This window comes from Leuresthes tenuis, unplaced genomic scaffold (genome assembly GCF_036924035.1).
Source record: "Leuresthes tenuis unplaced genomic scaffold, fLeuTen1.0.hap1 SCAF_18, whole genome shotgun sequence".
Lineage (NCBI taxonomy): Eukaryota > Metazoa > Chordata > Actinopteri > Atheriniformes > Atherinopsidae > Leuresthes > Leuresthes tenuis.
Genome location: NW_027325372.1, coordinates 12424805 through 12438145, shown reverse-complemented (window position 1 = coordinate 12438145; position 13341 = coordinate 12424805). Strand labels below are relative to the sequence as shown.

Below are 13341 nucleotides of genomic sequence, written 5' to 3'. Positions count from 1 at the left end.
GTGAATAGTCATAGTGAACGTATAGTGCAGGCCTACCTGAGTTTGGGTTGGGTGTTTAACCAGTCAACACATTCCAGGAGTAAGTAAATCAGCAGTAGCTTTAGCTTCCGGGACACATACAATGTGCAGCTGTTTAACGCAAGTGGCTTCTGGGGCCCAGGAATGTTGTGAAGCAGGACAGCACATATTCATTAACCCAGCCGGTGATCAGCTTGTTCTAACAGTGTGAGAGCTGGTTACAGAAGGGTAATGTTTATTTTAAAATGTAGAGGAGTAGGCCTGCATGCAAAGCACGGTAATGACACTAAACCTCGGCCACGTTTTAGTTTCATTCAATTGGAAACTCGCAAAGGAATTAGTGCTATCCCTCATCATTCATTTGCGCTATCTGTTAGGATAATAAACAATCCGTCCTGTTATCCACGGGATTTGAAAAAGCTAGACAGGCGTCCTCTGGTACGCAGGAGGGTACTGTTTGGTGCTACGTTCAATTGCTCCGGAAATATTAGACAGACCTGAAAAGATTCATACATAAACGAAGAAAGATAAGTTATTTGATTTTAGACTTTGTATTATTGACTGATTAGGTTGCGCTGGTAATTTTTAAAGGAATTTTCTTCTTTGATTCCACATTACTCAAAATATGCTGGGTGAAACGTGGCTGATTTGCCATTTGTAGTAGTTTCGAGTTTGCATATCTCAGTTGGCATTTCACATTTTTTGCATATTTTGTGGTCATTTTTTGTTTTTGTCACGGTAAACTTTTTCCTTTTTTGACTAACCCTTTTGTCACTTTATATTCTTTATTTGTATATCTCTTTATGGTTTTATTTGCATTTTTTCAGTTACGTCATAGCAAATTGATGTATCTGTTCTTGTTTGTTTCTAAAAAAAATGTTTCACTCCTCTCCGTGTGTTTTTGTCATAATGTTGTGTCAATCTTGTCGTCAAATGTTGTCATTTGTTGTCCTTTCCTTCTCTTCACACTAATTACGAGTTTTTATATCATCATTTTACATCTATTTCTGATCGTTCTATGTCCTTATAAACATTTTATGCCTTTTTATGTCATTTTGTGCCCATTTGTAGCTATTTTACATACTTTGGTTTGCATTTAGTCGTTTTTTGCTGTTAGATTTTTTTCGTGGTCGTTTTACGCGTCAGCGCGTGCCCAGCAGGGCCACAGCAATCAGTGCATGAGGCGCAAACTGGTGAGAGTGGGGATTACGAGTAGTACTTGAACGCAACTTCGGATCCCATTTTTTAGGAGGGCTGATGTCATTTCAAAACTTATCTCACACTCCCAAGTCAACGCAGCGAGTTGCTCACAACCAGTTCTACCGAAAAGTCCTCCCTCGTGTCTGACGGAGTATATTAAAAACATTCGAGGAGGAGATTTTATAGACGAGCGCCAACTTCTCAGCTTGACGCGTTGCAGAAGGATTTCTCAACAGGAACCCGAGGAGTGGAGCCCCTTCTTTCTGCGGGCATTGGCGGCTGAACTTTTTTTTTTTCTCTTCTTATAAACTGCAACCACACACACGCACACGAAAAGAAAAAGAAAAAATGAATCGGAGCTTTCATAAGTCGCAACCTCTGCGAAGTGTTGATTGCAACGCCGTAGAAGTGAAAAGCAAGGTGAGTGGTAGCACTGTGGGAAATTTAAACGCGACCAACGGAGATTTTGGGGAGAAAATACGCGTTCACATGCTCGTCCCGTAACGGAGCTCTAGTTTGTGGGATAATCCGTTTTTTCAAACAACGGCGCTTGTATTTCTTTGGTTTGTTTGTTTGTTTGCCTTAAAGTGGTCGACTTTTGGATGTCGGATTGAAAATACCAAGTCCTGGATGTTTCCTTAAATTTTCTTCTTCTTCCTTACTTCCAACCATCCAGATTGTGCTGATTTGGCTCTGCCTCGGTGTCACCGAGCTGTGAAAAGGGAAAGAAACTGCTTTGACATTGTTTTTCAGACACCTGGCCCCTTTTCTTTCTTTCTTTTTAACATTTATTGATGTGTGAAGGTTTCACCTGTTAAACCGGATGTTTTCGCCACGTTAGTTACATTCAGGGCTGCTTTGGTGCTACATAGTTTCAACCTGATGTTTTGGACAGTCTACCGGAGGCTGCTGCGTAAATTGAGTTAGCGCAGTTATCCACAGAACTGTCGAGTTATGTAATTGAGCGCATTCGTTTAGAAAACATTTGATTGGTTATGAGTTTAGTGGAATAGATCCAGTTTAAAAGCAAATCAAATCGTGGAAGTGACTATTGAATACTTTGCCACTACTGAGGAAGGGTTTGAGCTGTTTTTGGTGGAATGGTGAAAATCAAAGCGCTAAAAAACATTGGACTTAGTGTAGTTGAGCCAACATTTCTTTCCAGCGTGACTGTGTTTACAGTTTACACACAGAAATTGCTCCTGTATACATTGGAGAGGAGCTTCTCTGTGAGTTGGCTTGTCACACTGAGATGAAGAAGTGTTGCAAGAGGTGACTCACTCGGTCCAGAGGTCTTTTCACTTTTAGTTTTTCCTGCCTGGTTTCAGCGGGGCGCAGGGGCCGTGACCTGACAGTGCTGTGAGATGGCTAACAGATGCTCTGATAAGGTGGCTGACACCTGGTGGGTGAGCATCTATTCCAGGACTGATCTGAAACACACGCGGAAACTCCAAAGGGCTGCAATTTTGTATTGAAGCCGGGTCAGTTTCGTGTTTGGTTCACAGAACAGGGATCACCAGGTAGGTGCCGGAGATTGTTTGTGGGCATGACTGACACCCCAGGAGCTTTGAGGCTAGACAAGCTTTACCAGCGTCACCGCATCACCACAGAGCTGAGTCATCGTTCTATGACGTGACACCTTTCCCCTTTTGGATCAGATGTAAATCATCTCTCACAATCGCATCACCCCATGCGTCATTTTACTCTCCCTCCGCCGAGAACAGGTTCTCTTTTGCACTGGAATCCAAGCAGCTTCACACAGCTTCACCCTCCCATCCTGTCAAATTCAATCACCGTAGCAACATGAAGAGATGAAGATGATGGCTTCGAGAAGATGAGTGGTGCTCATCTGTTTAGTTTAACCTGACCAAAGCAGCACGGCAGTTGATGACATTTGAACACTGTTATAATTCACTCCAATGAGAGCCAGTGAAACGGAAATATGAGCTTAACTAGCAAATGCTTAATAATTATTGTTTAGGTCACTTTTGAAGCAAAAACTTGGTCTAATGTAGTCCAACCCTTTCTAATCTGATTCAAAACGCACTCTAATCCAAACTGAACTGAGTTTAACTTGCTTTTACATTGAGCCCAAAATGGTTTGGATGGAGTGTAATGAGGTACAACCCAGTCTATTTTGATGCAAGTCCAGTAAAAATAGACTTTGTAGTTTTTTTTGAGGGATCAGTTCTTTCTGCCTCCGTACAAGAAACTACTCACAGACATGGAAAAAGAAACCCAGTGAACCCAGCTGAAAAGTGTTATTGAAGGCGGCTCTTCATCTTTCTCTCTTAAATGGCCAGGGCAACTGGTTTTGTTGGTCTTTTCCACCTCCAAATTTGGTTTATGGTTAGCAGCTACTTCCCTGTTATTACAACCATGCACAACGTAGCCTGTCATGAGCCTCAAGTATATTTTCTACAAAGCAGCTTTTAAAGAGTTTACTTCAGATTTACCATTTAATGAAATCTCACCCTGTGTAATGTAGTCGGCACCCAGTTTAGTCTTGTGTAAACCCTGCCTAAACTGCTCAAATATGGCCAAAGGCTAAAGTAAAATGGCTCTAAGTCAGTCTTTTGTGGCCTTTGTAAATACAGTTTAATTCAGTAAAATTTGTCCTGAACTTGACTAGACCCAGTTTAACCAGTTTTAAATCCAGTCTGCATGGTTATGTTGATTTCCTCTTTGATTAGGAGAAAACGAGAATCTTTGATTTTTAGAGTTAACCTCGTGAAAGAGACAGAGACTGAATGTATGTCAAAAATTCTCTTTAAGTGTTGACGAGCCACTAGAGTTCAAAGTTGTTCATTTCAGCCTCACCAATGGGGAGCTGCTCTGGGCTGGAAATACTGCTCTGGACAGAAGAGGTTGATGGATTTATCAAGTTAATGATGGGTTAAAATGGATAATGGCACTGGTTGTGCTTCTTTTAAATATAAGGGGCAGCTGTTTGAGCGCCTGAATCTCACAGCCAATCCATCAAGGCCGACCGGTACTTAAGAAATCTGTAAGAATGTCTCACTTATGAAGAAAGTGCAAACTTGCTGAGCAGTAGATAAGGTCCTTCACATTTCCAGAAGTGACGTTAGCGTGTCTGTTGATAGAATAGTTGTGTGATTGATGCTATGTGCCTGCTTTTTCGGTGGTAAACGTTTGGTTTTCTCAAGGGAAACTTCTCCTATGATAAGCTTATCAGGAATAGCACTGGAGGTGTCTGGCTGCCTGTCGTGGAGTCTCAGCCAGGAGCTGGTTTCACTCACTTGCAGCACTTATCAGAGTCTGTTGGGATGCGGGGGGATTTGTTGAAAGGTTTTTTTAGTTTTTTTTTCTTCCCCCCACTCCCATAATCCTGTAATTGGCCCAGCTTTTCATAAACTTCTGAAAACTGCATCAGTGTATCCCAGTTTTGAATCTTGATATTTTGTTTTCTTCATGTCGCAGATGTGCATGGTTACTAAATTGCTAAGAACCTGCTGGAGTTTTGCTTGACTTGCAGCGTATTAAATAAGGAACAAGGCAAGTGTTGGCTGAGGACATTAGTCAGTTATTCACCATTTCCCCTGTGTGTCAGTTAAGAGGCTCCAGACATGTTTCAGCCTGTTGGAAATCCCTTTGCCCTGATTGGCCAGGAGGGCAAGTGATGTCACGTTTGTAGTGATTTATTCTTAGTATTGGGTTTAGTATTGAAGCTGTGATTAATCATGCCATGTTCAGACTTGCTCATAGCTGTGGGCTGAGTTCTGCATGTGAAAACATATTGTACAGTACCAACAAAACTTTCATAATCAGCGACTGAGGTTACTGTTGTGCATGATGCTGATATTGTAATAAGGCAAGTTTAAGATGTTGAAGGCTTACAGGGTTAATTACAGTTTATTTATGACATGGTTTCACTTTCCAAAATGCTAGTAACACCTACTGAGCACTGCCGAAACCTGTTTGTCAGCTTCCAGTGTCATCCCCTAATGTGAGTTGAGCTTTATATTAGCTGGAATCCGAGTGGAGCTCCAGGCTTACAAAATGTTACTTCACATGCGTGCTCTTCCGCTCTCTTCAGTGAATTTGGCAGCAAGTCGCACCCGCCTGGCATCCTCCTGGTCCCCTAACGCGCCTCCTCTTAAATTCATATGTCATCTTCTAATTACAGAGCTGGTTAATGCCCCCCCCCCCCCCCCACTACCTTTTATCGTTCCTCTCAGCCAGTGTACCACTGCTTTCCTCCGCTACTATGTCAGCCGTCTCCCTCTCCCTCCCCCTGATCATCTCCACACTCTTCTTCTCGGCTGTCAGCGTCCCACTAGTGTGAGCTGATGATTACAGTAACAAACAGCACCGTAGTCTGCAAATTATCAGTGTGATTCACACACCGGTGCTGCTGCAGTTGTCTGTGGCTGAGCTTTATTGGGCTGTGCTTTTGTGTCTTGGCTATAGCTTTGTATACATATCTTTGTCAGTTGAAGTGCTGGCCATGAAACTCAGCCGTACTTTTCATTAGTGCTTCAGTGACGTAGCCAGCAAAGCAAAGACAAAATGATTGAAGCCTGTGCTTATTATGCAGAAGTAGTGGATTTGCAGAAGATTGTAGTATTCATTGTGAGCAGCTGATGTTTTTGGATGGGAGTCTGTTGGAGCCAACCTAACAACCCTCGCTTGTATTGTGCTTTAAGGCACTTCCACCCTGACCTCACTTTTTTACAACCGATGTGCATCTTGCTCTCTTTGTCGCCAGGAGTTGGACTAGGCAGCTGTTTCTTTTCAATTTAAATATTTAACGAGCAATTTGTTAGCTTAGTTAAGCTTCAGCGAAGGATTTTTTTCTTTTTGTTTTTCAAACATGAAGCAAAGAAGACATTTACTGCAGGGGAGCTTGTGGAATGATTCTGAGCTTTCCATCAAGGCCTCTGTCGATGTGCTTTCTCTTCATAGAATGTCTAATAATACTTGGCTTGTTGTGCTCTTTTCTTTTTCTTAAAGGTTAATGTTTCCTGTTGTTGTGTAATGCAGCTATTTAGGAAAAGCTTCGGTTGGGTTGAAACCGGTTTAGTAAATTATAGCTTGTTTGCTTTGTGTATTGTTAAGAGACATTTTTGCCAGTCACATATTTTACATAAGGTCACGACCCACACATGCTCAGGAAGCTTCCACCCTGTTCATTTCACGTGTGACACTTGCGTCCCATTCTTTGATGTCCTTTTCATCTTTTCTCTTTTTCATTTCTCTCTGCTCAGTATGGGGCAGAGTTCCGCAGGTTCTCGGTGGACCGGGTCAAGCCTGGCAAGTTTGAGGAGTTCTACAAGCTCCTCCTGCACATTCACCGCATTGCTAATATGGAGATGATGATTGGCTACGCTGACGTTCACGGTGACCTGCTGCCAATAAACAACGACGACAACTTTTGCAAAGCGGTGTCAACAGCTCATCCGTTACTCAGGATATTCATACAGAGACAAGGTACCATTTAAAAAAAACAAACTGTTCTTTTTGCGATTACCCTGAAAGCTTACTGAGTCATCTTGTATTAAAACTTGTGAGAAGTTTAAATAAACACTAGCTGGATATTGCTTTTCCAATATCCTGCAACTGATAAACCCATAAAACAATCATCTGTGGCATAAACGCCGCAATTATTCTGCTGACTGGAATCAAGTCTCCCCACAGAATATTTCCTCATCCAGTTATCCCTGTCTTTGGGCCTTTTTGTTTACTCTGTGTAAGGCTTTTTGCGTGTCTCTCTGTGTATGTGTGTGTATTTGTTTCCTGCCCTCTTATTTGCTGGATCAGTCTCAGTCTATGTCTGTCTGCCCAGTTAAGTCCTGCGCCTTATCCAGAGGAAGGGCTCGCAGGCAGATGAACACAGACACAAACATACACACAGAAAACGGTGCCTTGGCAGCCCCATTGAAATCAGGTCATTGGGCAAAGTCTGTATCCCGGCATACCAGACATTACTGAGAGACAAAGGATCTGCATGAAAAGGGAGACTCCTTACTGAGCTCCCCGCGTTTGCGAGTTTGTGTGAGCTTGCATGCGAGTACGTATTTGTTCAATACCAACACAACAGTACTCTGAATGCGAACCGAGTCCTCTCTCCGTTTCTTTTCTTTCATTGATCCCAACTCTGAAGTGGGTCTTGATTGCTTGCCAGCCAGCATGCAAATGAATCCATCAACATTCACATCTATTCATACCCTCAATCCGTCTTGGAATGTCTCGCTCGATTGTGTAATGAACATGTACTCTCCGGGGTATTGTTTTAATTGTCGTCCAGTGGTTCAAATACAAAAGCTATCCACAGTGCCCTGAACAATTTTTGCGTAAATTTCCATGGTGAAATGAGGTTCAGATACTGAAGAGGTCCCGCTGGGCTTTGTGACTCAGAAGTGCTCATGAGGCTGAATTAAGCCATTGTCACTTGATAAGACATCTGTCTGTGATGTTTCCTCTTAAAAACAAAACGGAATAATTTTTTTCACCTATAGTTGTGTAAATCCAATGTTCAATTGGAAACGGTACAAAGACAACCTGTCATCATTTGAAGAATATAAACGCAGTTTGAATTTGATGTCAACAACATATTTCATTTAATGGGGAATATTTACCAATTTGTCGTATCTCTTGTTTAGCAGCGTTTCGGGACCTCCCATGTCTTATTTTCCATTTCATAATGCTGTTATTGTTTACAGGCGATGGGAGTGAACTGTTTGCAGACTTAATTTTCACCTGGGCTTTTACGCTACATTTTTTTTTTTGTAATACATTCAGAATGTGGCGTTGTCTTGCTGAAACCGAGGCCTTCCCTTTGAAATGGGGACGCTATCTGGGTAGCTGCAAATGTATACTGTACATATATTGCTCTCACCAAACCATAGGCTACCCATGTCATGTGCTCAAATGTGCCCCATATCATCACGGAGGCTAGCTGATAACAAACCAGATGGTCCCTTTGCTCTTTTGCCCAGAAGACATGACATCTCTGATGTTAAAGGTTGTCAGAAGTGCTTCTAAACTCATTCAGGGATTTCTACAACAGAATAGTGTCTCCTTCTAATGCAGTCTGCCCGAGGGTCTGAAGAGCATTCAGCATTGATTTTCAGCTTTGTCCTTGTGTACACAGATGTCTCGGAGTCTGTTGCTGATATTATGTACCATAGATGATAAAACCCTGTAAGCGGCCTGCAACTGAACTATGGAATTGTTACTCTTGAATTGCTGAATTATTTTGCCACACGTTCTTTCAAAATGGCGAACATTCCCACCTCTGTACTTCTAAAGGACACAGTTTTGCTGGGATACTCTTTTTATATCCTATCATAGTCATGTTACTTACCTCTACACATTTAACCGGATGAGTTTTGCAAAGTTCAATCAGATTTTGTTTCCCCAGTTATCCCTGTCCCAAAGTTTTTGAAAAATGTTTGCTTCCATCATATTGAAAGTTAGCTATATTTTTAACAAACAAAATAATTCCTTTGATATATTGTCAATTACTTTACATAGTTACATTGTGTCTTTATTCAGACTTTGCAGAACCAGCTTTTTGGACAGGATCATGGACAGTAAATTGCTTCCTGGGACCTATAATTTGTATGCTTGAGATGTTTTCATGGCTGCAAGGATTCTGCTGCGACACGTCATCAATTTCTTCTTTCTGCTAAGCTCTAGTCTATATCATTTACATCCAGTCGGGACAGCTGTGTTTAGCCCATTTTGGCCAAAAATTGTAAAATAAGTTTGTTTGTCCACATGTCCAATTTGTAGCAGTGTCACAATCCAAGCTTGAAAATTGGGAGATGGCATTTTGGTAGGCGGTTAAACTGTATAAGGCAGAGTTGTGCCATGTGACGGGAATCAGGACCAACTGTGTAGTCTTTAACCCTAATCATGTCTATATTGATATCTAAGCCAAACCCTGCACAATAATTCTAACCCTAACCATGTAGTTGCAACCTCTTACTGTAACCATTAGTGAGTGGGAGTGAAAGGGTTTAACTTTAACACCAACCGCTCCTTTCCCTTTTCAGTGGAAACCTCATCAGAAGCCCGACAACAGCTGCATTGCAGTAAAGAACTGAGAAAGGAAAATTGAGCTATTTGACTTTCTTTTAATCTTCGGATTTATTTTCTGTACGTATTTCATGGTTTGTCTTGAGATCGTGTTGCTGGGTTCTTTTGGATAGGGCCTAAACTGAGCTTGTGTTTCTTTTGACGTTTGCTTCATCCCATTTTTTACTCTGAAGAACCTTTGATTCAGGAGAAGTCCTCTAAAACAGGGAAAGAGCATTCTGGTTGGTGGATAGATGTGAAGCTGTCAGAGCATCATACATATCTGCGATCTTTTGTTGGTTGGTGGACAAAGAGGTGAGTGTGTGACTGTGTGAGTACCTCATGCCTTAGAGGAGATGCCCTGCGAGCAGTGAGCCTCAGGCATGAGAATGTGTGCAATAGTGACTGTATCAGACAGTACCAGCCTGTTAGTGCGGGTCATCAGTGGTGTCACCGTGTGTCTTCTTCGTCCCGGTCTGCGGACCACACCGGATGAAAGAAAAGGCTTCACACACATATTAAAAGACTCTGACTCACCACCCAGTTACAACAAGGAGATTGTGTGTGCTTAATGGATGGAGCTTTTATATGGATATACTTTAATCACTCAGCTCAGCCCACAGTATTAATATAGATGTATTTTAGTCTCTTTTGGAAAGGATGGGAAATGAAAAGATCATCTCAAAATGTAAAAAAAATAAAAGCGTGGAAAACTGTGTTTGAGTTTCACAGATACATTTTTATAGATTGGAGAGAGTTAATGATTAAATACGCTGTGAGACGGGTGGGGAAAGGAAGAGGAATACATGAAAACTAAGTTAGAAGGGTTTTTCTCTGATGGGTATGAATATAACTAACAGCTAATAGATCTAAGTGAACTAATTACTCTATAGGTGGTGTCATTTTACTTGGTTATTCAGTCCGAGAAACGGACCCGCCACCTCCACCTTGAGATCAAACAACTTTCTGGGACTGTTTGAGTGTGTGTGCATCCTTTTCCACTCATGCTCCGTGTAACAATGGGCATTACAACATTTTCATGTCCCTTTTATCTACCCGACACTCCTTTCCAGGCTTGGATTTCCTTTTGTTGGTAAAATCACTTTAGCACGTGCCACAGTTTTGTGGAGATACAATGATAATCCTGCTGATGATACCTCTTACTCCCCTGGGGTGACTGATGGCAGCTTTTTAACTTATGACCTTCACCCAGAGAAAACAGGTTTTAACTTTGCGGCTTATTCCCAAGAATACATAGTAGCCTCTTAGCAAAGATAATTGCAGGTTACTTGTCCTTAGTCAGAGCAAGAAGCTGTCAAAGGATAACTGCTGTGATTATGTTTTGCGATATGACATAAAGACCTTCAGATTTATATTACAAAAAGTCCTCTTACCCTTTACTCTTCTATGTACTTAAGTTTAGGTTAGTTTTATTTTCTTCTTAAGAGACTGTTTGAATCCATTGAATATTGAACATTGTTTAACAATTAACAAACATTTAAAAAAAAAAAAAAAACTTTTGTAGGCATGAAAATGTACTGACTGTTGTTTTGTAACTACCAAATAATTGACCCCCCCCCCCCCATTTTAAACCTACTTTGAAAGTGTTACTGGTGAGAATTGGATAACTGTTAAGTGTACCGAGCTGTTAAAATTGTCAGGCTGATTGTATTTTGTCACATTTGAATGCGAATTGTGTGTTCAATAGAAAATGTAATTCAACCAGTTCATTCTCTGTAATATCTTTTTCCTTTCTTGCCATGTTAAGCAACAAATTAAGTCTTTAATGTTCAGTTTATTCTTGAGCCTCTGCTTTGTTACCATACGCTTCGCAGAAGGTGTTTCGGTTTATCAGCAGCAGCAAAACTTTGGTGAGAGACATCGGTTTATTGAGAGTGAGGAAGGGCACTTAACTTTGCAGAGCAAAGTTTTGTTTGGGGTCACCTCTAAATTTCTCATGTGCAAAGAATAAGGAGGGGGAGGAGCAAGCAAGGGATGGGAAAATAATGGGATGTATCAAAAGGATTGTGGTGAAAGGGCGGCTCCTTATGTTGAGGTGGCCTCCCCGTCTGGTCGAGGATTTGGGGTATAGTTGTAAAAGTTCAGTCATGTGTACTCAACTGCTGACTGAGTCTTAACTGTTATGATGAGATCACATGTGCAGGAAGTTGCTAAGTTCACACAGAGGGGAAAAACAGATACTACAATTCTGAAGGTAATAGCTGTGGTGGAGGAATATGATTTGTTAGCAAGATTACCCAAAAGGTACCGAGTCAAATTTCATGAAACTAGTAGTTTCCAATTTTATTCATCTGGTACTCATCTGATGAGCCTGTCATGACATTCATATTCTCACTCAAACTCATGGAAATTAGGATACAGATAAGATATAGAGTAGTGCCTGCACTGTTATTTTAGGCAAAGGAATGTGGAGCTCTGCATTTCCGCTGCTCTCTTTACTGGTAATGAAAGCACACTTGTTTATGACCTTTTGTTAGTGGAGAAATGCTGGACACAATATATCGAAGCTATTCCCACAAATGACTCTTTGGAGTACAATAAGGCTGGCAAATGAAGGCTGTTAATGTGCTGAAAAGCTTTGAGGGCTGGCAGACATTAACACAGTCCAGCAGGCAGTGGAGGATGGCTGCTAATTTTCCACACTACAGTAATGTAATTGTGATATAATGTACATACACATATAAATGTGAATATATTTTTAAATCTATGATCTGTATTTGCCGATAAATGCACCATGGTAGACACCCATAGAACAATCCTGTTTTTCAAGCCACGGTTTTGTGTGAAAAATGCAGATGTTTTTGTAGACGGTACCAGTGGATTGCACACAGACTAAACTTTCAACAGAGAGAAGAGACCCCTGTTTGGCAAAGGGCTAAAAGTTTAAATAAATAGAGCAGTCGAGGTAAGCCAAGGTCGCGTCTGTGTGGCTTCGTATCTACTGTGCTGAGAACTGGGCTTTACAACGCCAGAAACCCGACTGCTATCCAAAACCAAAAAAAAAAAAGCAGGGACCAGATACCAACATCGGCCAAGCTAAAGAGGGGCGTGGTAATGAGCACAGTAGAAAAAAAATACAAATAAAGAAGCAGAATGTATCAGAAGTTTTGCCAGTTACATTTACGCTGTGCAGACATCCAGACCAGTGCTGTTTCACAACGGCTTGAAAAGCTCCGTTGCCAGTAGATCAAACAGAAATGTATTTCTCAGACTTGCCACATTGGCTTCTTTACTTTTTCTCTTAGAATCAGAAATGTGTGAACAGAAGGCTGCAGAGGTGTCAGTTCTGATCATGTTACACAAGGAAAACTAATGCATGTCTGTTGGGAAAGCTTGAATGAAAAGTTTACCAACTACAACCAACAGAGAAACTTCCTTTAGGTGATGACTAACACACATTCAGATTGGGATTTTGTGCTTAGGACAAGAGAAACATGCAAAATTGAAATGAGTACGTTGAAAATGTACTTTTTAAAAGTTGTCACTGTCACAACCGTGTCTTCTAAGGTATCTTATATGTACGTAGACTTATGAGTGATACGGATTATGGACACAGGTTTGACCTTAAGATGAGCTGGGCTCTTAAACTATTAATTCACTCTGGTTTTGAGCAGCAGCTTTGGTCTTTTAATGATTTAGTTTGTAGTTTAATTGTTAAAAGGCTATAATAGTCAGAGGGACTGAAAGCCTTAAAGGGTTACAATCCAAATGTTGAAAAGGCACTTTAATGGACTAAAGTTAGTTTAAATGTCCCTAAAAATCTTTCTTTACAGAAGAATAAGTCTGCAAGCTGATGTTTAAGTTCTTTCTTTCTTTTAGCCACAATAATCAGTACTTGAATGGATTTTGTGGATTGTTCTCAAGGATGTGTTCATCCGTTTATTTGTGTATTGGCACTCAAAAGTGTGGTAGTGCCAGCAATTGCCAGAATAAACAGTCTGTGTTCTTGAGACTGCAGAGATGCCCCCAAGCATGCTTCATTTCAAATTATCTGCACTTTGTAATCTGGTGTCTGTAATTTAATAGATTGCCTCTGCAGAAAGTGCAGCTTCTCTTCAC

At 41.1% G+C, this 13341-nt stretch overlaps 1 protein-coding gene across 1 annotated transcript in view; it reads left to right on the top strand.

Annotated features, from left to right (window-relative positions):
- Positions 1-1270: 1270 nt before the first annotated feature.
- pard6gb (par-6 family cell polarity regulator gamma b) overlaps positions 1271-13341 on the top strand; it is a 33488-nt gene continuing 21417 nt past the window's right edge. Inside the window, exons 1-2 of the mRNA XM_072370682.1 lie at positions 1271-1638; positions 6447-6669. Of these exons, the coding sequence (XP_072226783.1) occupies positions 1567-1638; positions 6447-6669 (295 nt within the window). The 5' untranslated portion in view covers positions 1271-1566. The remainder of the gene's footprint in view (positions 1639-6446; positions 6670-13341) is intronic.